A 25,435-nucleotide genomic window follows, 5' to 3' on the forward strand; every position below is an offset into this window, starting at 1 on the left:
TGTTGAAAAAAGAATAGGTTATGCAAATGGTTTTAACGTGGATCCAGTGGGAAGAGCAGGGGGTCTTAGTCTTTGGTGGGATGATTTACTAATGGTGGAAGTTTTGGAAGCTTTTCAAAATTTTATCAATGCTAAATGTACTGTAGGGGATGGTCAAGGTGTCTTTCGATTTACGAGATTCTATGGCACTTCTTATTAGGCTGCCAAGGCCGAATTTTGGCGATCCATGCTTCAGAAATTTGGACTAGATACCATTCCATGGATTTGCAGGGGAGACTTTAATGAATACATGTGGAATCATGAAAAAATAGGCAGTGCAAAAGTTAGATCTAATCGACCAAGATATTTAGAGGATTTTATGTGTCAGACGAAACTGATGGATCTGGAGTTCAATGGTCTCCAATTCACATGGCGAGGAACAAGAAACGATTAGTTGGTAGAGAAGCTCGATTAGATAGAGTTCTTGTAAATGATGGGTGGCAAGAGTTCTAGCCTAATTCGATGGTTATCCATGGCACATCAATTGGGTCTAATCATCATCCCATATTCTTACAAACCAATCTGAGCGTGGTGAAGGGGACTTCCTTGTTCAGGTTTATGGCATTCTGGGCACATGAACCAAGCTGCAGAGAAGTTGTGAATCAAGCATGGGCCATTCCCAATGGCGATAATATAATGGAGCAGTGGATTTCAAAAATAAACCATTGCCGTCATAACTTACAAAAATGGAGTAAAGCAACGTTCAAACAGGGCCAGTGGCAAATTCAACAATTGATGGATCAATTACAACATCTTCAACATAATGGTCATGATAATTGTCACAGTATTGAGGAGTTATCGAAATAGGTTGATCACCTATGTCGGCAGGAGGAAAGTTTTTGGATTCAAAGATCAAGAGTTAAGTGGCTTAAGGAAGGAAATGCTAATACTGAATTCTTCCATCAGACGACACTACAACATCAAAGGAGGAACATTATGGTTTCATTAAAGAATAACAATAGGGTATGGGTGGACAACCCAAGACAGGTCCTGCAGATGATTGATTCTCATTTTATTGATCTTTTCACATCCATCGGTAATCGTGACTGGGGGGACATCTTGGATTATGTTACACCAAAAGTCACAGCTGCAATGAATGATACATTACTAGCTACGGTTTCAGTGGAAGAGATTAAATGGGCAGTAACAAAAATGGGCTGTCTTACAGCTTTGGGCCCATATGGTTTCTAAGGAGTTTTTTTTTATCATTCTTATTGAGACATTATCGTGCAGGATGTGAACCAGCTAATTTGGGAACTCATTCAGGGCTCTCAACCTCCAACTCAGATCAATGAAACACATGGTATTAATTCCAAAAGTACAGGCAACAGAATCAGTTTCACAATTCCGACCCATCAGTCTTTGTAATTATTCATGCAAGGTGCTTTCAAAGGTAATGGCAAAGCGGCTCAAAGCAATTTTACTAGAATTGATCTCTCCTACTCAAAATGCTTTTGTAGCTAGTAGACAAATACAAGACAATATTGGTACTTCGAAAAGCCACCCATAAATTCGAATTAGCACTCAAGTTAGATATGCATACGGCCTATGATCGGGTGGAATGAGACTTCATGTTGGCGGTGATGGAGAAGATAGGATTTGATTCACGATGGACCCATTTGTTAATGGGTTGTATCTCTTCGGTCAATTTTGCTATTCTTCTCAATAGACAGCCATGTTCTAAGTTTGTTCCTAAGTGAGGTTTAAGGCAAGGAGATCCACTCTCGCCATACTTATATTTATTCGTCAGTGAAGTTTTTTCCCTTATGCTCCAACAGGCCAGTGATCGATAGTGGATTCAAGGTGTTCAGATGAATGTTGGTGGTTCGGTCATTTCACACATGTTCTTTGCTGATGATACTTTGATCTTCCTTACAGCTACATATGAAAATTGTAGGCGCCTCATTCAGTTAATTGATCATTACTATTTAGTGTCGGGACAACAGGTTAATAAATTGAAATCCAGTGCTTTATTTAGGGGTAATGTGCCAAAGGTTTTATCACAGGATTTGTCTGCCATTTTAGGAATGGGGAAAGTTGGCGATTCGGGTCCCTATCTTGGTATGCCTGCTATATGGGGTCGATCAAAGAAATGTGGATTGACTTATGTGAAAGGTAGATTGTTGGGGAAACTTCAAAGGTGGAAGTAATCAACACTCTCACAAGTGGGAAGAAAGGTTTTGATTAAGGCGATGGAGCAAGCAATCCCAGTGTATCTGATGAATCTTTTCAAATTCCCTACTACGTTATGTCATGAATTAGATTATCTGGTTTCTCAATTTTGGTGGGGGCAAAAAGGTAGTGAGAACCGAATTCATTGGGTTTCCAAGGAGAGGTTATGCAGATCTACGTCTAACGGTGGGCTTGGTTTCCGAAACTTTGAAAAGTTTAATGATGCTCTTTTGGCAAAGCAATGTTGGAGATTGATAATTGAACCGAATACTTTATGGGCGACAATTCTTAAAGCTAGATATTATCCTAATTGTTCCTTTCTTGAAGATAAGAGAGGTGGGAAAGCTTCCTAGCTTTGGTCCAGTTTATTGGTGGGAAGAGACATTCTGCTAAAGGGAGCTCACTGGCAAATAATGAATGGTCGCGAGGTTCGTGTTTGGATTGATCGTTGGCTCCCATCTTTCCCATCGGGTAAACTGAAACCATTGACTAATGTGCCAATTACTCGAAATTTGCGAGTGGAGTCTCTGATTAGTCAAAACTCGGGGACTTAGGGTATTTCATTCTTGAAACCTTTTCTATCACCGAGAGACTATGATGCGATTTTAGAAACTTCCATTGGTAATCCATTGATTCGAGATCGACTAATATGGCCTTGTGAGAAAACTGGAATCTATTCAATTCGCTCAAGTTACCGTTGGACTATGGCTGGGCAACGTTCCCATAGATCTCTTTTAAGTGGAAGTCACTCAATCAGGCACTTTCTACCATAGCAAATTTATTCAAAAGACGATCCTATTCATTTCCTATGTGCCCTATTTGCAATGCTCAAGATGAGACCATTAAACATCTTCTCCTTCTGTGTATGTCGGTTGAGTTAGTATGGTTTGTGGGTGCTTTGTGTTTGCGTATCCAACGTGAGGTGGTCACTACTTGGGCCAACTGGCTTTCGGATTGCTTGCAGGGGGCTCTAGGATCGAAGTTTGACAAGCAACGCTTCTTGTCTTATATTGCTTTTACATGTTGGAATCTATGGAAAACTTGTTGCAATTTCTTTTTCAACCATCAACCCATTTATCCCTCTAAGGTAGTTTTTGAAATTTCTAATTCTATCGAAACTTTTCTGCATGCTACTCAGGTAATTGGCTCTCAAACAACTGCTTTTCTATTACCAGTGGTAACTGTCATGTGGACTCCTCCAAGCCCGGGGTTTATCAAGCTTAATGTGGATGCTAGTTGGGAAAAGTCATTGGGCTCGGGTTTTGTTGGGGTGGTTGCACAAAACAATGCTGGGGTTTTTTGGGTGCAGGTAGATATATTGTGAAGGCTCGGAGTATGGCTATGGCAGAGGCGTTGGTTGTTAAGATTGGATGTGAGCTTGGTCATCAATTGGGTTGACATTCTGTGGTTCTTGAATCTGACTCCTCTTAAACCATTTTAGCTTTGCAGGACTCGCCTTCCAAGGGCACGTGGGAAGCTTTCCCTCTTCTTCAGCAATGTATTCACTTAAGAGATTCTTTCCATGTCAGTCACTGGTCTTGGATTCCAAGATCAGCTAACAAGGCTGCGCATTTTTTGGCGTCACAGCGATGTCGGGAGATGAGCAATGGGGTTTGGGTTCACAAACCTCCATCTTCCCCGGTTTCCGTGCTTCGCAATGATGGACTTCCTTGTCCACACTAGGTATCTCAGAAGGTAATGTAGGGAGTGACGTTTTAGCATCAAATGCGATGTCAGGATCCTTGTATCTCCTTGCATTGCCTGTTTGTGGTGTAGTTTCTGGCTGTTTGCCTTTTTGTAGGCTTACTTGTACTGTTTTGGCTATTTTGCCTGTAAATCTTATCTAGTTTAAAAAAAAAAAAAAACTTTAGTTGTCATTGTCATTTAATACTATGGTTTAATGATATTTTTTCTTCAGTTGTACGTAAAAAAAAAAAAAAAAAGGCGAGAATCTTGTAAATGGCAAGTTTTATACAAATTTATTTACCCACCTTAACTTGTTGTATAACATATTAAATAAAAAATACTTGAGATATTCCATTCAACAAAACTATGAGTTTAACCTCTATACAAAATTCCACCATCTGCAGAAAGAGAATATCAACTTACTACCAATGCCGGAGCTAATAATTTTTTCACCGGTTGGGGCTAGCTAAAAGATTTAAATCTTTATAAACAAAGAAACTTTATGCTGTATTTTTCACAGTATTAGCTAGCTTACAAGGTGAGCCAAGAGTTTTCATTATTAAACAAATTTGTGCTAAAATTCCAACAAATTCAAACTTGTACATGTACAAAAAAGCGATGAGAAAAAAGGATGTAAGAAAAAAAGACGGTTTGTAAATTGTATTATATAATTTTATATAATTAAATTGAGAGAATTCAAATTAGTGACTAAATAAATGGTGGACTACATTCGAAAATCTAAAAAGATGCAAAATTTTATTTTTCACCGAAAGTTACCTAGGCTATAGCCCAGGGTAGTCCTTAACACGGCTCCGCCATACTTGCTACTTGTTTGTTGCCGTGGGTATTGGCAGAAGTCTCCATATTCGATTAATGTTGTTATCATAAAATTGGTCGAAATTTTTTTGTTCAATTTTCCAACCAATTGTGTTATTACACTTGGTGTACAAAACCATATTCCCGGCACACTTATAAATCTCTCCCCCACATAAAACCCGCCTCATTGTAGAAGCTTCTCTAGGAAATAGATGAGCGAAACCATGCTTGAGGACGAGTATGTCAAATGGGGCCCAAAGAGTTCTTTCGTTAGACATGAGAAAAAACGGATGGTTGATTGTATCACCCATCACCACACCTGTAATTCTCTCATTCAGGTGGGTTGTGTGCATGATCGCCCATAACCCCTATCGACAACATATCCTCGCCATATTGACAGTATAACGATACACTATTTATATGCTATCAATACGATAAAGATACGTTGTCAATATACCATCAATACAGGTCATGCGCACAACCCACAAGGACAAGAGAGAATTTCTCGTCACCACGCTAGTGACTAGTCACAATGCCTCATAGTCGAGTTGGAGGTCGAAAATCAGACCCTTAGGCCTCTTTTGGTTTAGGCCTTAGACTCTAACCTCCTGTTGGCCACAACACTCAGTCCAGTTTCTGTATAGCAGACTGTTAAAATTGTATTATAAAAGTAGAGTCGAGAAAAATCAAAGCTTACAATACAACGAGGCTTTCTATTCCGCAATTTGTTCCGAGATGAGCAACTATTTCATAAAACTGAACTAGTCTGAATATGTCTTCTCCTCTCAATTGACAAAATCTATTCCAATCTATTGAAGCACGGGGCAGAAACGAAAACTTGCCGACTTTCCATTTCTAGCCACGGACTCTGTCTTAATCATTTCTCTTTCTTAGCAAATGCCTCCCCTTTGCACTCACTTCCAGCAGGAACCACGAAACCTGCACCGACCTGGAAGCCAACAAAATGTAAATAATGGGATACGGTGCACTGAATGGGACAGAAGAGGAAGGGGGGCAACAAGAGAAATAAGAGATCATGCTTACTTGACAATCTTTAAGTACAACACGATCTTGGAGCTGTACGTTACTGCAAATAACTGAATTCTGGACTGAACAACCATCGCCAATGGTAACATGATTCATAACAACTGAATTCACAACCTGCGGCGCGGGGGGGAAAGAAAAAAACGGAATTGACTATATTATCTGAGTTCTAAATCTCAGTTTTTCTATTCATTCAGGAATCAATTCATATTTCAATAAATAAAAAAAGGCATTTATACTATATTTTAGCTTCCAACGTTTTATGATAAACAAATTATCTTACCTTCACGTTAGAACCTATCCGGCAGTGACGACCAATAACAGATCGTTTAACACTACATTTGTCACCCATCTGTGAACCTTCCCCAAGCATACAATGTGGTCCGACCTAAATGGAAGAAAAGGAATGACCTTAACCCAGCATAATGGCCTAAACTTTCGCAAACTGTCAGAAAAGCCCTAACATTTATTGCTGAATTGACAATCAATCGTTTTGGTTTTTAAACAATTTGACTTACAGTCGTTTTAGATCCAAGTTCTGCTGACGGATGGATGATGTTATTTTGTGCAGAGAATGAATACCCTGACAAATGGCTAGCATCTCCTATGACCTGATAGAATTTGTGAAATGTTAAAACTATCCACATAATGAATGCAGAAGAGAATTTTCACGGAAAAATGGCAAACTAAAGCTCTCAACCATGAACTCACATCTCGATTAATGTCACTGAATGCTTGAATGGAATTTAACCTCACACAGTACTTGCTGTTTCCAGCAATATAAACACAGCATTTATGGGTTCTTTGCGCAGGAGTAGAGCCATTACAACCTAGTGCATAGAGCTCATGGAAGCTTGGAGTGGATGAATTAGCCAGGATTTGAGATATCACTAGTTGGTTGCTCTGAGAACTAGCCTTCTCATTTCCATTTTCTTCTGGTTGTGGTGCACCATTTGACACTTCTGAATTCTAATGTTCAAACACAGAAATATGAATGAGTCAGATGTTTTAGAAGGGCCTGCATGTTAAAGGAATCTAGCAAGGAACTGCACTGGACTAACCAGCTGGCGACGAACAAGATAAGGTAATACATCGCGCTTTAAACTTTGAAAGGTATCCTTTTGATCCAAAACTTCTTGTAGAACAGACCTAGGAGGGAATGGAAAAATATACTGCATGTATAAAGATCGATTTGTATATGACAAACATCATTTGACAGCAAAACGGAAAGATGTATAACCTCTTGAATGCATATAAATGAGCATCCATGAGATCAGATCGAATTTCCATCTACAAGGAAAATACAAGTGTAAGAATAAACAGAAACATATAAACCTTATATCACGGTTAATGACATTTATACCCCCCTAAAAAAAGTTTACCGCCTAGATTATGCACCAAATGTTAATGTGAGGTTCTACCAACTACCATTCATTTTTCAGTTAAATTTGCCATGTTCTGTGCAGAAGACTTTCTTTTTTATGCGGTTTTCTTAATTTTATTTATGTCTTCACTTTCACTTCCTCCCCTTGCTTCTCTCTTCTCTCCCTGGTTCTCTCTGCTTTCTCCGCCCATTACAAAACCACAAATCCCACCCGCCACCAACCCTCTATTCTAACCTGTTCAAACAAAATTTCCATGAGTAAAACAACAAATAAATAAAATAATCAAGTACTCAGCTCACACTGACATATAAAAGAAACCCCCAATTGAAATATAAAACATCAACACCAAAACTGACTCAACAGACACTCAGCTGGCACCAGCTAAAAGATCCCCGGAAACCCCAACAACCTATCAAAACCACCCCAGCCCACTACCAAACCCAGTGGCCATTAGCACCCAAACCCACCAAAACACCAATCCCTAAATCCAATTAACTCACGCAAGCATAAGCACAGAGAGAGGGAGAGTTTAAAAAAATGACCCAATGCCCTTAACAGAGGCCTCCTCTCCGCAGCACATTATCTTATTTACAAATTATTGGATGGAACTAGATGGAGACCAACACTTACTTGTCTCTTTTATTTTTTAATAAGAAACAAAGAATTTAATTGGACAGAGAACCCAAATTACCATACATGCATAAACAAGAGAGTACACTGAAAAAAGAAAAAGATTAGGGGGTCAATCGTCACATCCTAAAAGATCAAGAGCATTGGTATAATTTCTTCAAGCAAGAAAAATTATTAAGAATCCATGAATGTTAAAGCTGGAATGCTATCCTGAAAAGCACCTAATCAAATCCATGATTGAATTTCAAATTTAGTAGTGATCAGCACGAACTAAAACAGTAACTTTAAATTTTTATTATGATACCGTCCAAATTGAGAGAATAGTTTCAGATTTTATGTGAGGTTGTAGTTGAGTGCCAAGCATATCTCAATGAAATTCACCAGCCCAGTAGTTGTTTACTACTGGAAAGTGTCGACCAAAAGAAACAAAATAATTCAGGGGCAAACCAATTACCTGGCCAACCGCACGGAGTATGCTCTTCTGAATTCGAATATCTTTCTCAAGTTCCGCTCCTAGCAAGGACCAAAAGATAGATGAGGAATTTAAAAGATTACATGCTACAGAAAGGGAAAATTAAAAGAACTAACCTGTTGCTATGTACAGTAAAAACTGCTTTGTCGGATCCAGCCCAATGATATTGTAGTGCCCTGGTTTCTTGGCTTTGTCTTTTCCAACAGAGGATCCTGAATCCGAAGGTCCACTTACAGGAGCAGAACAAAGCATTGCAGTTAATACTGCATCATGACGTCTATGAGCAGCAGCTACAGCACCAGGAGAAACATCAGAGACAATATCGCCACTCACAACCTGCAGCAACGCAAGGAGTTGAAGGCTAATCTAGAAGAAACTTTTGAGAAGTCAAAATACTATAAAGAATATATAGATGCTAACCAAAATGTCATTTGCAGTCAAGTGGTGTGCAATGGCTCGAAGTGCACCAGCTGTTCCAACATCCTCAGGGACTGCTGCAACCTGCACTAAGCCAAATTATGCAATGCATCTCTACGTGAAATTCTTAGATAAAAGACCCATTCATGGAGTTGATTAGAAAGACTGCTCGGTATCACGTTGGCTATAAAACTATATACTAACGAGCTCAGTTTACATGCACACATGCCTAAATGAAATGCAATGTAAATGCAAGAGATGTAAATCCAGCTTCAGAGAAATTTAGCAGTAGAAACAATTTTGGAAACACAGAATTGGACCATTTACAAGCAAGGAATGAAAATCTAATTGAGCAGTAAACAATAATGAAAAACAATGGATTTGCATCAAACCAAGGCTTTCAAAGAACAGAGAGTGGAACATATTCAACGCCATGCTTGACAACCAGAGTCATAGTCCCATGCATCATACAATCTCTTAAAAGACAAGTTTTATTACAACATAAATTAGATTAGTAGGACTAACAATAGCCCATAAGAGGCTTTCCAGGAAAAATTTATACCTCTCACACACCAAAGAGTTACATGAGGCTGGAATAACCCAGCTCAAATATGCCTCCCCAAGCAGCCCTTACCCAGCAATGCAACTGGACAGTGAAGACACGCAATCTACACACTATCTTGCAATGGCAGAATTTTGGTATTGTTATCATATGTAAAGGCAAGAAAAGGGAGAACAAAAGGCTGTTCCTCCTAACAAACACTCCTCCCAAAACCTCACCCTTTCCTCATTTCCCACCCCAATCAAAACTGTAATAAGAGGAAAGAATTAAGACTACGAGAGATGCATTTCAGGGGCATGGACTTGAACCTGCGAGCACAAGGCTAGAATCCCACCCATTTTAATGCACCTAATAACAGGATGCCAAAGGCAACTCCTCGCTAACTGACAACCTTCATAACCAGTCTCCAATTTATGCTTCAATTCACCAAATTTTACTAAATGGCCCTTTTACCCCTCCACCACCACACCATCACCTCCCACAGAAAATTCCTCATCAAAAGCGACAATGTTAGGATTCCTGCACAGAGGCCAAAAACGATTGGATCCATGCCGACCTTCCCCTTCTCTATAAAACTGCCTTCCTCCAATCTTATAGCCTCCCTCTTCACGTTTTCTATAATTGCATCCCAAAAGGTAATGGTCCCTGGGTTGCTCCCCAAATACTTGTGATTTCTAATTACTTACACCGATGCTATCGTTTCAATTTGTTATAATCCAAGTGCACACGTACTGAGACTAGAGAGTACAACATTGACAAACATCATATGCATAAAGTGTCCCCCAACGCAACACATATCTAAACGAACTACTAATTATATAACCACACTAGATCCTTGGAGCAGAAACAAAATAAGTAGCATGAAATTCAAAACATTAACAATCAAAACAAATATAGAAGAAATGAAAGTTGGGTAAGTACCTCAACATGTAAACGATCGACATAAGCCCCTGAAATCCAACTTCCAACGAGTACGGCTGCATCTTGCCCTTCAACAACCTAGAAAATCGACAGTTAGCCCTGTTTGGTTACTGGAGAAACGAAAAATTGGCATCACATTAAACCCAACAAAGCCAGGGCAAGTGTAAACAAGAAAACCCTTTACTCATGAGCAACCATTCACCAAGCAGAGAGCATAAGAGTTACTATGAGGTCCTTAAGGAAGAGAGAGAGGAGAAGAAGTCGTACAACTATGAGGTTCTTAAGGTTACAGAGTTCTAAGAGCTCCAGAACGTAGGAGATAACCGGACGATTCGCCACCGGAAGCAGAGCCTTTGGGACCTCCTGCCATTGCAATTCATAAAAAAAAAAAAAAAAAAAAGAATAAGAAATCATAACAAAAATTGGAGAGAAATAAACCGAATGGGATTCCGGAGAACCAAAGAGCGTAGAAAAAGAGGGGGACCTTGGAGACTAGAGGGACAAGATTCTTCGAGGTGCCACCGGCTAAGACTACCACTTGGAAATCCATCGGAGCAGCAGCAGAGAGGGAGAGGGGGAGAGAGAGAAGGGTTCAGGTTCCGCTTTTTTAGGCGTTTTTGTCTCCACAGGAAGCAGAGCGAGCGAGGGTGGCTTGACCACTCGCAATTGTTGTGTGTAATTAACGGCGTTCGTCTACTTAGTGGATTCGGATCGGTTTGATTCGGTTTGACAAGATCGTTTGATTTATTTTAATATAAAAATAAAAACATTTAGAATGAGATGCCTCTTTTTACACTTTCTAGATTCAATATTTGTTACTTTCCAACTTCAAATTAAAATATTTTCATTTTGATTAAACCCTATATTTCATGTATATTCTTATTTAAGTGTTTTCTAAATTCATTTTTTGTTAATATTAATTTATTTCTTACTATTTTTATGGAACCTCTTCCATTTTCTTAATTTAAGGATTCAATTATATATCTAAATGGTTTAAGAAATTTCAATTTATCTAAATTATTTGGGACTTTATTTCAAAAAATTATTTGTAACTTTGTTTTATACAAAAATTGTTTGTAACTTTTTTCTTCATTACGGTAAGTCTATAACTATTGTCGTTGATAGTTATTTCTTACTCTTTATTTTTTGTTTCTAGAAATTCAGGTATGATTGAATTAAAATGTACTATCGTTCTTTAAAATAAAAAATTGACATGTACCAACACAATTTATTTTCAAATTGAAACGTACCTATGCAAAATTAAAACTTATTCATCCCGAATTAAAATGTATGCTTACTAATTTGATATGTATACATGCTGAATTGATATATATATCAAGTATGTAATATCATTTTGAGTACATTGGTACGTTTAAAATTGGTGATATTTTGTTAAAAAAAACCATCATCCTTTTTGCACCCACAATTCAACATTTATTCTTTGTTATATATATATATATATTGAAATATATTGAATCACTAGGACATAAATGAACAATATCTTGTTTTGCAAGATTTAGGAATTTGTTATATATTGAATTTAATTAGTAAATTAGTTATAATGAAAATTTGTGTAATTTGAAAGTAATTAGTAAATTAATTAAAATTGTAGAAAAGTAGTTTGATCAAGTATCTAAAAGTCTTAGATGTTTGGTCTAAGAAATTTAAATACCAAGCATCTACATCAAAATGCCCTTGAAAATAAAATCAAATTAACTAGTGTTGATGCACAAAATTTGGTCGATCTTGGATCAACATAAATCCGACCGTAAATCACACATACGCTTAAGAATGCAAAGGTATATTCTGGTTCATCCCAACTTAGGGCTACGTCCACACTGGTGTTGACCCGGTTTCATTATGTAAATTGAGGTTACAATGTACATGAGGCTTAAGAGGCTATAGAGGCTAGGGCTTGCTCTCCTTTACTCTTCTTTGCTATCTCTCTAAAGTGAAGGTGATAGAATAAGGGTTTCCTTTCTCTCTTACATACATAATGGGCTAAGTAGTGAGACCCAAATATTGAGGCTCAATCTATGCTACACCAACTAGTATTTAACGAACCGATTTAGTTTGGTTTAGTTCAATGTTAACAAATATTACCATTGAAAATCGAACCAAACCAAACCATTATTAATTGGTTTGATTGGGCTTGGTTCGGTCATTTAAGCTTGTTCTACACATAAATTTGAAAAAAAAAAACTCAATTTTTCAAGAGTTTTTAATCTTCTAAACGAATACACATCTTACGTATTCCGATTGGATTAAAAGATTAAGTTTTTTCAGAATATAAAAAGTTTGTTTATACCATATTTAGGGCCTCGTATTTAGACCTCGTATAAATACTCAGGGGACTTAATTGTAATTATGTAATAAAGGAAAGGGCAAATATGTAATAAGTGAGGAGTCCTTATTCTATAAAAGGACCCCTCACCCTCACAATTGAGAGAGGCCATTTCTGAGACCAATTCCTAAGGCTCCTCACCCCCTCTCAAAGCTTTCACTCTTAGAGCTCTCTCTCCCTCAGATAAATACATAACCAGTGTGGACGTAGCCCAAACCTTGGGGTGAACCACGATACATCTTGTGTTATTTACATTACTTGCAGATTCACGGTCGGATTTACGTTGTTCCAAGACCTCCGGTTTTGTGCATTAACATTTGGCGTCGTCTGTGGGAATCGATACGAAAAGTTGTGTCGGTTCTCTTTCATTTTTTCACATCCACTGTGAATCTGCAAAAACCCACAAACCTCACTGGATTTTTCCAGAAAAAAAACATTCACTAAGCTCCAAAACTCATCCCTTAAACGCTCCTCAGAGCTCTCTCTCTACTGTGTTTGTGTTTACACAATAAAAACAGAAGATTCTGGATAGGAAGACTACTGGTATTTTAGACTTGTTCGCTTTGGCTTCTTTAAAAAAAAAAACCTCCATTCATCGCTTCCCTTCCCACCAAAAATTATTCAACAGCAAAAATGGGGTTAGCTCTGAGCTTGGGGGATACTTCAAAGCCTTTTCTGTTCCTTGACAAAGCTCCAAAGATTGGAAGCAACAAGGATCTAGGGTTTTGCATAGGCTTGGGGAGTGTTCCTTGACAACGCGTAGCGGTATGTTCCTTGACAACGCTTATCAGCTCCGAATCTTTGGTTCCAATTTGAAAAGATGATGAAGAAAGCAGTGCAAGTGTATATGATCTCGATTTTGAAACCGTGGCAAAACCTCATCAACAGAGGCAGCATGTCACAACTCACAAGAATAGCTCCTCCTACGCCGCCTCCGCCTCTTTCGCCTACAACTCATTTTCTTGTTGGTCCTCCAAAGGTCGACCCATGTGTTCGTCTATTTTTCCGGGACCTTGGTTCCCCTAAAGATGTGCTGCAACTGCTCCCGTCTGCCTGGTTGCACAATCCCCTGACTACGCTCAAGATCATTTGCAACCTAGAAGAAGCCTAGTCCGACGAGGAAGCCTTCTTGATGCCGATGGTTTGGCTCCACCAGAACCACCCCAACACCCTCGCCCGCAACCTCTTCCCCATAACGATCTACTTTTCTTGTATTATCGGCCTTGTCCCCCTTCTCACCCGAGTGCTTCTCGACGGCCGCCACCACGAAGTTGATCACGAGGAGGCAGCGAAACGTAAAATTATTGCATTGTCATCAGGGGGCGGTGGCGGCGACATTAACCAAGAAAATGGCAGCCAAGCTAAAAGCCAAAGAAAAACTCGGGTTGCCCAACGTGCGGTGGTTCTTAATGAGGGACGACGACACGGTGTTTTTTTAGCGACAACCTAGTTTCGATGCTGACGAGGTACGACCACGACCTTGAACCCGATCCGATCCTCATAGATCTGAAATTGCCATGGCTCCCGTTTCGGCTCTCGCTAAGTACAAGCTAGTCTTCATAGGGGATCAGTCCGTCGGTAAAACCAGCGTCATCACTCGCTTCATGTATGACAAGTTCGACAATATCAGTGGTGGGACTGTGTGTGCCAACTGCAGTCATAGAAAAGCCCTCTCTTTTCTTTCACAAATTCCCCAAGTCTCTTTTCCTTTACAGAAAAGAAAAAGGAAGAGTAATGGATGGGCACGACTTGTCCAATAAAAGCAAGTGCTGTCACTTTAGAGAAAAGGAATACAAAAAGCAAAAGTAAGGAGCGGGGAGATCAAGAACCAAAAAAAAAAAAAAAAAAAAAGCAGAAAAGAGATATGCGATGGAAAAGAGCAAAGCAGAAAGCATGGCTACCCTTTCAACATGAGATCTGCGGTAGAAAAGAGCAAAGTAGAAAGCATGGCTACCCAGATAATTGCAGAAAGCAGAAAAAAGGAGGAAAGCAAAAATGAGGCACATGGGGATAAAGAGAAAGCAAAAGGGAGGCACATGGGGACACTGCAAAAGCAAGGAATAAACACCCCACCAGAATGATGTAATTTATTTTCCTTATCTTTCGGAAACATCTGTATAAATCCCATCAGAGGGTAATATGTATAAACCCCATCAGAGGGTAATATGTATAAACCCCATCAGAGGGTAATTAAATATAAAAAAGAAAAAGAAAAGGCAAAGCCCAAAATAAATGGGCTGGAATGTTGTGTAGAGGGCGAAGGTCCATAAGCCCAAAATAACTCCAACCAGGCGATCAAAAGTACGCCCAGTACTCCACAATTATTCGACAACTTGCCGCTATTACCACCAACCAGGTGATCGAAAGTACGCCCAGTACTCCAAAATTATTCGGTAACCTGCCGCTATTACCACCAACCAGGTGATGAAATGTACAACCTGTACTCTAATATCATTTGGCAACTAGCCATTCATGCCACCAATCAGGTGATGAAATGTACAACCCGTACTAATCAGGTAATGAAATGTACAACCCGTACTCTAATATTATTTGGCAACTAGCCATTCATGCCACAAACCAGATGATGAAATGTACAACCCGTACTCTCCTTCATGCCACCAACCAGGTGATCAAAAGTACACCCAGTACTCCAAAATCATACATGAGCATCACTCATATAAAATCATACATAAACATTCATGAGCATCACTCATGGCAATCATGCATAAACATTCATGACGATCATTCATGTCAACATTCATGAGCATCACTCATGTCAACATCCATGAGCATCACTTATGTTAATCAACAGAAACATTCATGAGCATCACTCATGTCAATCAGCTTCAAAAGCTTCATTTACAAAGCTCTAGCTTCAAAAGCTTCATTTACAAAAGCTCCAGCTTCGAAAGCTTCATTTACAGAGCTCTAGCTTCAAAGTTTCACTTGCAAAGCTTCACCTACAAAGCTTCAGTGCAGGGTATACAAATACCACCTCCGAACAACCGCCACTTCGGCCCATACATGGATTTAATTTGAAGTCTCCAGCCAACAGACTCTATTGACCGAAGACTTGGGGGACTACATTATGTACCATATATTGGGCCTCAACTGGGCTTCATGAAAAATACTTGGGGGACTTAGCCCATTATTTATGTATTAAGAAGCGATCCCTTATTCTATAAAAGGGACTCCCTCACTTCCATTAGAGAGCACCCATTATTCATGTATTGAGGAGCGAGCCCTTATTCTATAAAAGGGACTCCCTCACCTTCATTAGAGAGCAACGCTGCCAGCTGAGCAACCACCTCACCGTGAGCATCACTGCTAACGTGTTATTTATGTATTGAGGAACAAACCCTTATTCTATAAAAGGGACTCCCTTACCATTATTAGAGAGCATCAACTCTAGCCCATCATCCATGTATTGAGGAGTGAACTCTTATTCTATAAAAGGGACTCCATCACCTTCAAATGTCACAAGCCGAGCCGAGCAGCCTCGCAGCGTGTGCTACTTCTAGTTGAGTATCATTTCAAATTGAGCACCGCCTCATATCAAGCATCAGTTCAAGACAACATCTAGTTACTTCGGCCCATGATAAGAGCATATTTATGAGACTAAGTTAGCTTGTTCTCATGCATTTATGTTGTTATTTCTTAGTTAATTATGTATTTTAAGCTATTTTCGTGTGTTTGTAGGTCCATAGGCCTTATGAAGCAATAAGATGCATTTTGGTGCATTTTGGGCTTGGAATGAATAACACATGCATGGAGCAAGGTGGATGGACGAAATTGAAGACTAAAGAGGCTAGGAATGTGTTAAAGAGAAAGAAGAATTAATGTAAAAAGGACAAAGAGCTCAGCCATAAAAGGGTGTCACTCTACCGTTCACCTTTCCATAATTGTCGTGCACCACCATTGCACTCCCTTTGGATTCCTATGTCATGCATCATCATCCATGTTCCCTCCATTGACTCATTTGTTGCATCATTCCACCTCCCTTTCCTTTCTCTACCATGTGCACAATCATTCATGTTCCCTAGCTACAACACCACTCTATTTTACCCCCATGCTTTGCGTCATCACTTCACTTTCACCTTTGAATCATTTTAAACACCACTCATTGCACTCAATTGCTACACCATTCCTTGTTCCCTCCATCATTTCAAATTTCATGCATCATTACATTGAATCATTGCACTCAATGTCTACACCATTCCTTGTTCCCTCCATCATTTCAGATTTCATGCATAATTACATTGAATCATTGCACTCAATTGCTACACCATTCCTTGTTCCCTCCATCATTTCAAATTTCATGCATCATTGCACTCAATTGCTACACCAATGTTCCCCTCCATTGCCATGTACTTCCTCTATAAAAGGAAGTGTGTGTAACATAAATTGAGTTCATACTTTGCTTGATCATTCATCCCCATTTCAATACAACCTTCATCCAAACACATCCATTCATCTTCACATCCATTCCTCCATACAAACAAACCTTCAAACACTCACTAACACCTTGTGCCGTAGCAAAGGAAGGGAAGGAAAGTGCTTGGACGTGCTTGCTGTCCAACTTGGATCGTTGGAGCGTTTAGTGTTTTCTTTCTTTTGTTTCTAATGTTTAAATTCATTTCCTTTCATTTTGTTGTAAATATGAGTGGCTAAACCCTTATTGGCTAGGGGTGATTTCAAAGCCATGATTATATGTGCAATATAATTTGATAAATTCCAGTTATGAACTCTTGAATCGTGAATGCAATTGGTTTAACTATTTGATTGATAACTTATTTGTATTTGTTAATTAAGGGTCAACACTTAATTGGGATACATAAATCCGTTGCTAGAATATAAGGAAGTTTCACATAATCGTTACAAACTTATATTCACATGTAGTGAAGGTCACTTATAAACGATCGCGTTAAGTTCAATTCCTAGCATGAGTGACGTGATGTCATAGTTGCAAGTGCTTTGTCAATGCTTATGATTTTCATTAAACGTAATGATCTTTGATTGTATCTCTATTATGATGTCATGTAGGGAACTTTTGAAGAATGTTTTGGGTTGTCGAATGATGTCATCCAATCCAATAAAACAAGGAAAATCTAAGAGTTAATTAGTGATGTCACGGTTAATTTGGAGCATTGTCATTCATAGTTCAATGATGTAGTAACTAGAAATCAAGTTATTTGCATACATGTCATGTGTGGAGAAAAAGCCTCTAGCTATCCCATCCATCATCTTATTTCTCAAATTTGTTTTACAATCTGTCTAGTTTTTCATACTTGTTTGTTTGTTTCAACTTCGTCCAAAACTCAATCCCCCTTTACTTTAGTGTGTCTAATTAGTTAGAATCTGTTTTAATTTGTGTTTTTAAATGTTTTGATTCAAGTAAAAGTCAATTTTCGTCCAAAGTCATTCCTAGTGTCTAGTTTAAGTTTATTTGGTTGTTTTAAGCTGTTTTGAGTATTTTAAGTTTGCTTTGAATCTTGTGAGTCTTGTTAAGTGTTTTTAAGTTTAGTTTTATGTTTTTGAGTCAGTTTAGAGGTTATTAGCAAGCCCTCCTAATCCCCGGTCCAGAACGATCCATACTTATACTCATACTACAATTGTCAAAAGAGGGTTAAATTTGTGTGTTAAGTTAATTTTCGCATCAAGTTTTTGGCGCCGTTGCCGCGGATTAGCAACTTGGCTAATCCCTTGTTATTTCTTTTTGTTTATTTTCGTGTCTTTTGTTTTCAGTTGCTGACTTTGTTTTTGTTTGTGTTTTTTTTTTGTTTTACTTTTGATATTTGATTTAGTTTTGTTTCCTTGATTTCAGGTACTTGAGAAGTAAGACATGGATTTTGCTACCATTCAAGCTCAATTGGCGGAACTTACTTCTCAATTGTCACAATATGCCAAAAGGACCACAATGCAAATTTTCCCTACATGTGGTGTGTCCTATGGGCAAGGATATTCAACTCAGCAATATTCTTAATTCGTTGCGAATGAAGATGCTTGGGGTTATCAAGGCCATAGCCAATCATGGGACAACATGTTTTCCAACGCTTACAATTCGGATTGGAGAGATTATTCAGATTACATAGAACCTCAACAATTCCAACAAGATGGATATTGGCAGCAAGAAGAGGAGTTCCATTCATGACCTATGCAGCCATCACAACCTCATATACAATATGCTCAATCAAACTCAGGTTCGTCAATAGATTATGATCAAATTTTTTATGAAATAAATTCTTTGGTGCAGGGCTCACAAAATCAAGCCAAGGAGGCTCAACAAGATGGATATTGGCAGCAATCTGATGAGTTTTATTTAACACCTATGCAGCCACCACAGCTTCCCCTACAACAATTCCAATTAAATTCAAGTATGTCCACGGATAATGATCAAATTTTTCAATTACTAACCTCTTTGGTGCAGGGGCAACAAAATCAAAATGAAACAATGCTCAATCAAGCTAAGGAGACGAGCGAATTGAAAAATCAACTTGGAGAGATTATGGAGTTCACGACACAAATTCAAGAGCAAAGTGAACTCTCCAACTCAACTATTGAAAATTTGAAGGAAGATTTTGAAATCCATGATGCTATCACTTTGGGAAGTGCTATGGAGGTTGGAGGTGAATCCAAGACATCCAAACCAAGCCAAAACATGGATGAACAGCTGATGCTCGAAGAAGAAGAGAATAACAAGGCCACGGCAAGGGAAGAACCACCCTTGCCGCAGCCCCATATACCCTCTATGCCGTCCACTACAACCAAGGTAAGCCTAAATTCAATTCGTCTTGACCCCGTTTCACCAAATATCCTTATTCCTTGCAGGATCAAGCAATCCAAGGAAGAAGAGGGTGAGAAAGGCATCTTCGAAACCTTTCCAAAGAATCAAGAGCAAGAAGTGGATGGGGAATGTCTAGAATTCATCAAAGAAGATACACTTGAGACGAAAAATCCCAAAGAAGTTGGATTTTATGACACGGGACAAGTAATAACTCTCAAAACACCAAATCTGGACAAATCCCATATCCCTGCAACGTTCAAAGATGTGGTGTTCGTAATTGAGTTTATGTCGGAGCAAGCAAGTAAGCCATCTTCTCCAACTTTGATTTTATTTTATACTAACTTGCTGATTTTGATGATTCAGGCACATACACTAGAATTTAAACCATTGCCGGATCACGTCAAGTATCACCTTCCATTCAAGGATCAATTCTATGCTATGGGCCCTATCCAAGCTTAGAAGGAAGTTTCGTCCGGCTGGAAGACGTTAAAGCAAGCGCTTCTTGGGAGGCAATCCATGTATTCAAAAATGAGGAAGATTTTTGAATCGCTCCACAGTCAGTTTTGCATTTCTAAAAACCTTCCATTTTCTGCATTTTATTTTGCCATGATTGTTATTTTTATTTGTTACTTGTTTAATTGTTTTTGGTGTGAGTTTATTTTTGAAACATTGACAGATATGCAAGGTATTTTTACATTCATTTTCATGAAAAAAAAAGGAACATTAAGCAGAAAATACAAGAGGAAGCCTTCACAAAAGCTGCTTAGGAGAAGTCTCAGTAGTCGGCGGAGCCTCAGCAGTCGGCAGAGTCCCAGAAGGAGGAGACATCAAAGGTTGATCATTTGGAGCTTCATTACGCGGTACAGCCCTAGAAGACGAAGGCAAATGCTGTTGGAACAAACCCACAAACCTCTGATGATCAAGTAAAATTTAACCATCAGATTCCTGCATCTGGTTAATCTTCCTCTTTATGTTTGTAGCATAGTAATGTGCGAGCCTGTGCAACTGTTTATTCTTATGTTTGAGCCCTTTAATCTCCTGTTTGAGACTCATCACTTCAGCCGCCAATGATTCAACTTGACGGGTTCGAGCAAATAGGCGTTGGGCCATATTAGACACAGAACCTGCACACTGCACATTGAGAGCCAGAGAATCCTTAACAGCCAACTCATCAGACCGTTTGGAAAACAGTTTGTTATCTTTAGGAGTGACAAGGTTCCGGGCCACCACCACAGCGGTCATATCATTCTTTATCATCGAATCCCCAACGGTAAGAGGACCAGTAGGGGATATGAATGATGGGCGCCATATGTTGTCTAGAGAAGGCATGGCTGCCTTTTCACCAAGGTTCAAGTCAAAACGACAGTCGGACGGGCCAGACATTTTCAAAGGTGTTGAAGAAAGAAGAGGTCGGACAAGTCAAGATTGTAGAAGTGCAAGAAGGGAGTTTCTACAGGCAGAAATTCAAGTGTGCTTTGAAACGTACTGCGCCTCTATAAAAACCAGCACTCGACGGGATTTCAGAGATCGAAGAGGCGAGCTTAGAAATCGAAGAGGCCAATTCAAAAATCGAAGAGGCACTAGCTTTCTCAAAAGTTGGGCTTGCTCAGAAACCACGGGCCAATCTTCTTTTCCAGATTTGTCCGCACTTGTCACATGCAACCTCTGCATTCGACGGAGCTCAGAACTCGAAGAGGCAAGCTCAGAAATCGGAGATGCATCTGCTTTTCCAGACATGTCAGCATCTATCACATGCACACTCTGCTTTGCGGAAATCACGGGCAGTTTGTCGAAGTGCCAATTCCAGATATCGAAGAGGCACTTGCTTTTCTAGACGTGTCAGCGGCTGTCACATACCTACTCAGCTTTGCGGAAATCACGGGCAGTTTGTCGAAGTGCCGATTCCAGATATCGAAGAGGCACTTGCTTTTCCAGACGTGTCAGTGCCTATCACATGCACACTCAGCCTTGCGAAAATTATGAGCAATCTGTCCAAGATTTCTTGTGAAGTAGAAGACACGTGAAGTTTACTATTAAATCATCCAACGGTTGCCGACAAGAGTGAAAGAATAATATCGGTTATTAATTCTTATAAATGTCAACCTTCACCCTCCATTACAAGGCAGACATACATAACCTTTCTTCATCTCCGAGAATGCTTTCCCAACGAAGCCTCTCGAGTCACTCAGTGTTCTTTATTCCTTGGGGTACCTCTGCAAACAACTCATCCAAAGCAAAAGTATTTCATATCATGAAGCTTGAAAACAAGAGTATCTCATATCATACTTTCTCCCTGTCCTTCTCTTTATCGTTGTTTTCATCTGCGGGACAAGGAGAAAGAGAGCAATCAGCCAGCACTTGGTATCAATCTTCCGATCTGGAACTGACTCCCTGGAACCCCTTCCTGATTGCTTACCTAGCCTTACTCTCGAGTACTCATCTTCAACATCTTATGCTTCATCTTCGTCTACCACATATGTCTGGGGAACAGATAAGGGAAGTGAAAATGATACCTCGAAGCATGTGGAGACAATGTGTTAATTCATCCTTAGCTAGGGACAAGGAGAAAGAAAGCAAATGGTGGGCACTTGGAAATATTGAAGAAAGAAACAGACCATCACCTCTACTTCGTGCCTGCCTGCCGTGCAGAAGAAACAAGCAGAGAAGAATGCAGACTGCACAACCAAGGAACTCTTATATCCCTCGCTTATAATTCCAAACCAGTTCGAGATCAAAGCTGTGGAAAGTCAACAAGATCATCTATCTCCAAAACCAGATTTGCGTTCTTAAACTTTACTCTGTTTGGTTTTTACTTTGCTATACTTGTCATGTTTATTCGTTGTTTGTTTGTTTGCTTGTTTTTGTGCGAGTTTATGCTTGAAACATTGAGGATAATGTTTGATTTAAGTGTGGGGGGGGGGGAGTAACCAAGTTGTTTTGCATAAAATTCGTATGAGTTTATCACCCATTACTTCTAGTGTTGTTCCTTACTGTTTTTAAGTGTTTTTAAGCTGTTTTGGAGTGTTTTAGTGTGTTTTGACATAAAAATCCGAAAATCTCATAAAAATTTGAAAAATTGTTTTGAAAAACAAAAAAAAAGAGTTGTTTTTGTGTGTTTATTTGTGTCTTAGGGTACCTTCCAACACAAGTATGAGGATTTGATTTTTAATTACATGACTGTTAAAACATGGATGAAAATTTGATTTACTCTTTGGTGTATGTTTGGTTGTGGTTATAATTTATGAATTCACATGCAATCATAAAGGAAAAATCAGTTTTTGTAACATGCTTGAAGGAAGGAACTCAAATAAACGCTACAACCTTGTGAGACTTGAGCCTACACGTTTATTTAGAGAGTTAATAATTTGTGCATCATTGTTTTCTAAAGTCGTTGCATGATCTCATTATTCTTTGCTTGGTTGCTACTTAGAAGGCGTTTCATCATTTAGTTCCAAATGCAAGAACTCATGCCTATTTCATTCAAAGCATGCTATTGATTTGCATAACACATATTCAAGATGAAGTTGTGTAGTGACCACCAAAGCCAAATTGCCGTGCCCCTATTTCTTATGTGTTTAAGTTTAACCCCATTGAGCCTTGTTAAGCCTATGTTCTTTGTTAATCCACAATATACTTACCTAGCCTAGTTTTAGGACCATCCATACCCTTATTCTTGAAGCATAGTAAAGCATGACTTAAAATGAACTCCTTTTTTATCAATGTATTGCAGAAAGCAAGTGTGGGGGAAGTGATTCTTGTGTGTGTGTGTGTGTGCGCCAAAGTCCTTAATAAGGCACGGGTAGAAAAGAAAAAAAGAAAAAAAAAGAGTGAAAAGAAAAAAGTTTGTTAAAAAAGGGTCCAAAACATTGAATTCGGCCCTAAGTGTTGCATGAATTTTCCCTTTGTATTGAAAAGTTGATTCTGCATTCTAAAGTGAATTCTAAGTGTCTATTTCATTGCTTTGCTTGCTATCGCTTTAAGAACGTTGTGGAGCCAAAAATAATCACAAGGTGACACATGGATTTTTGACAAAAGAAGACAAAACTACCCTTGAGGTATACCGGGATTCCTACACGCAAGCAATAGGCAATTATCCCTCAACCAAGTCAAAAGTGCCAAAAATAGGTATCAACTTAAAACCTAATTTATTCATATATTTCCCATTTCATTATTTAGCTAATCAATTAGCTAAATAATATACTTATTCCTTTCATATTTCCTAAAATCATAATAATTGACTAATTAAGGGATTAATTACCTAATCAATCCCTTAATTATCAATTGAAACACCCATCCAAACCTAAAACTACTAAACTGGCCGGCCAATCCCATCAAGAAAAGTAAACCATCTTATTCTCCACCTTTTCCACTATTTTCCCTTTTTAATTACCCTAATTAACTAGCCAATTAATTCCAAAAACCACCAAAACATTCATTTTATGTTTAATAGCCAAATAAATTGGCTAATTAAACCTAAATCAAACAAAAAAACCCTAGCTAGGCCGGCCACCCCTATCCCTATAAATAGATTCCCATTTTCACCAAAAGATCATTTCAATTCTCATACAAAAAATCCCAAATACTCTAAACACTATTTCTCTCTAACATTCTAACTTTGGCATCGGAGGTTCTTCGGCCAAAGCCCCCTCCCCATTCATCGTGGGCGCGTGAGGCTTTTGGCCTTAATCTAAGGTGCTAGTTGTTTTGTAGGTGCAAAATCGTCCAAGATCGAGGAGGAGAAAATTTGCATCCACAAATTGGTGCTTTCATTGAGAGTTGAAATCCATACTCGTAGAAGACTCTCGCACAAAAAGGTTTTTTCTTTATTTTCTAGTCCATTTGAATATTTTTCATACGTTCTTATTATTAGAATTTTTTACTTGCAAAGGTTCTTTGATAAAACGTATAAGAAAAATATAATGGCTAGAAATTTAGAAAATTCCACAAGTGAAAATTCTAATGTTCAAGAAATGGGATTGCGGAGATCCGTGAGGCTAAATGTGACAATAAGTGGAGCAGCAGCACCACCACGCGTTTCCACCATGGGAACCACCACGGTGGCTACCTCGGTAGCCACCCGTGGTGAGGTCCATGGTGCTTTCACCATGGCCCGAGCCATGCCATCCAAGGCTCACGGCACCAAGGCCACGACCTAAGCTGTGCCATCCAAGCTTGCACGCGTCCGAGCCCAAGCCTCTCATTCGCATGCATCACGCGCTGAGCAGCCTGCTCCCGACGAACAGCCCACTCCCGTGGTCCAGCCTGCTCCCGATGAGCAGCCTACTTTCGCGGCCCAACCTGCTCTCATGGCCCAACCTACTCACACAGCCCATCTTGCTCCAGTGGCTTTCCAAGCAGCCCAAGTCGGCCCAAGACTATTTCAACCATCCGGACCTACCATCGAGTCGGGGGCATTCTCACCATATTTTTTCGCAGATTTGACATTTCCCAACTCAAATCTCGCGCATGGAGTCTACCACCCTTCCACTGCCCAATGAGGCGCATTCCTTCCAAGCTCTTCCAATCCAAATGGCGAACAACACTTGTCTCGACAAGTCATAGAGTTGTGATAGGAGCATATTTATGCGCCTTAGTTAGCTAGTTCTTATGCACTTCTATGGTGTTTTCTTAGTTAAAGTAGTCTTTTAAGCTAGTTTTATGTGTTTTTAGGTTTTAAGGGCAAAGCATATAAAAAGATGCATTTTGGAGCCTTTTGGAGCAAAATGGAGCTTGGAATGAATGTCACATATTTGGAGCCAAGGGTTTGGATGAATTGAAGACTTGAAGAAATTAGGATTCCTAATCAACCAAGGATTCCTAATCAACGAAGGATTCCTAATTGAAGATGGATTCCTAATCACATGAGGATTCCTAGAAGAACAAGGATTCCTACTCCAACAAGGATTCCTACTTGAAGTAGGAAAGTTAAGCCAAGGTTTCTTATTTTGGTTTGACCTTTCCTAATCCTAATTGTCCCTATGTTCCAGCAACTTTGAAGGCCTTTTAAGCATTCTAGGACACAAATTACACATTCCTTGCATAATCCTCATTAGTGCCGCACCTTTCCCACCTTCCCTCTTCCTTGCCGTGCAAGGGAGGGAGTTATTTCCTGTTCCCTTGCTTGTAAACACCTTCCTAATCTGTTTTAGGTTAGTGTCGCACC

The 25,435-nt window shown here is 39.2% G+C and overlaps 1 protein-coding gene across 1 annotated transcript; it reads right to left on the reverse strand.

Annotated features, from left to right (window-relative positions):
- Positions 1 to 5,346: 5,346 nt before the first annotated feature.
- LOC126615818 (uncharacterized) lies at positions 5,347 to 10,826 on the reverse strand. The gene is made up of 13 exons (XM_050283727.1): positions 10,629 to 10,826; positions 10,412 to 10,507; positions 10,145 to 10,222; positions 8,665 to 8,745; positions 8,361 to 8,580; positions 8,227 to 8,285; positions 6,998 to 7,047; positions 6,819 to 6,906; positions 6,469 to 6,726; positions 6,276 to 6,368; positions 6,041 to 6,145; positions 5,758 to 5,874; positions 5,347 to 5,662 (listed from the first exon to the last, which is right to left on the reverse strand). The coding sequence occupies exons 1-13, from the start codon at positions 10,692 to 10,694 to the stop codon at positions 5,591 to 5,593; spliced, it is 1,383 nt and encodes a 460-aa protein (XP_050139684.1). The 5' UTR covers positions 10,695 to 10,826; the 3' UTR covers positions 5,347 to 5,590.
- Positions 10,827 to 25,435: the final 14,609 nt, after the last annotated feature.

Source organism: Malus sylvestris, chromosome 3 (genome assembly GCF_916048215.2).
Source record: "Malus sylvestris chromosome 3, drMalSylv7.2, whole genome shotgun sequence".
In the NCBI taxonomy this organism is placed as follows: Eukaryota; Viridiplantae; Streptophyta; class Magnoliopsida; order Rosales; family Rosaceae; genus Malus; species Malus sylvestris.

Bases quoted from the DNA above. Each gene is read 5' to 3' on its own strand.
- LOC126615818 (XM_050283727.1), bottom strand. From the start codon at position 10,694: ATGGATTTCCAAGTGGTAGTCTTAGCCGGTGGCACCTCGAAGAATCTT. The intron at 10,508-10,628 runs GTCCCCCTCTTT...TTGCAATGGCAG, and splicing joins TTGTCCCTCTAGTCTCCAAG to GAGGTCCCAAAGGCTCTGCT. The intron at 7,048-8,226 runs GTAATTGGTTTG...TTTTCCTTGTAG, and splicing joins TACTCCGTGCGGTTGGCCAG to ATGGAAATTCGATCTGATCT.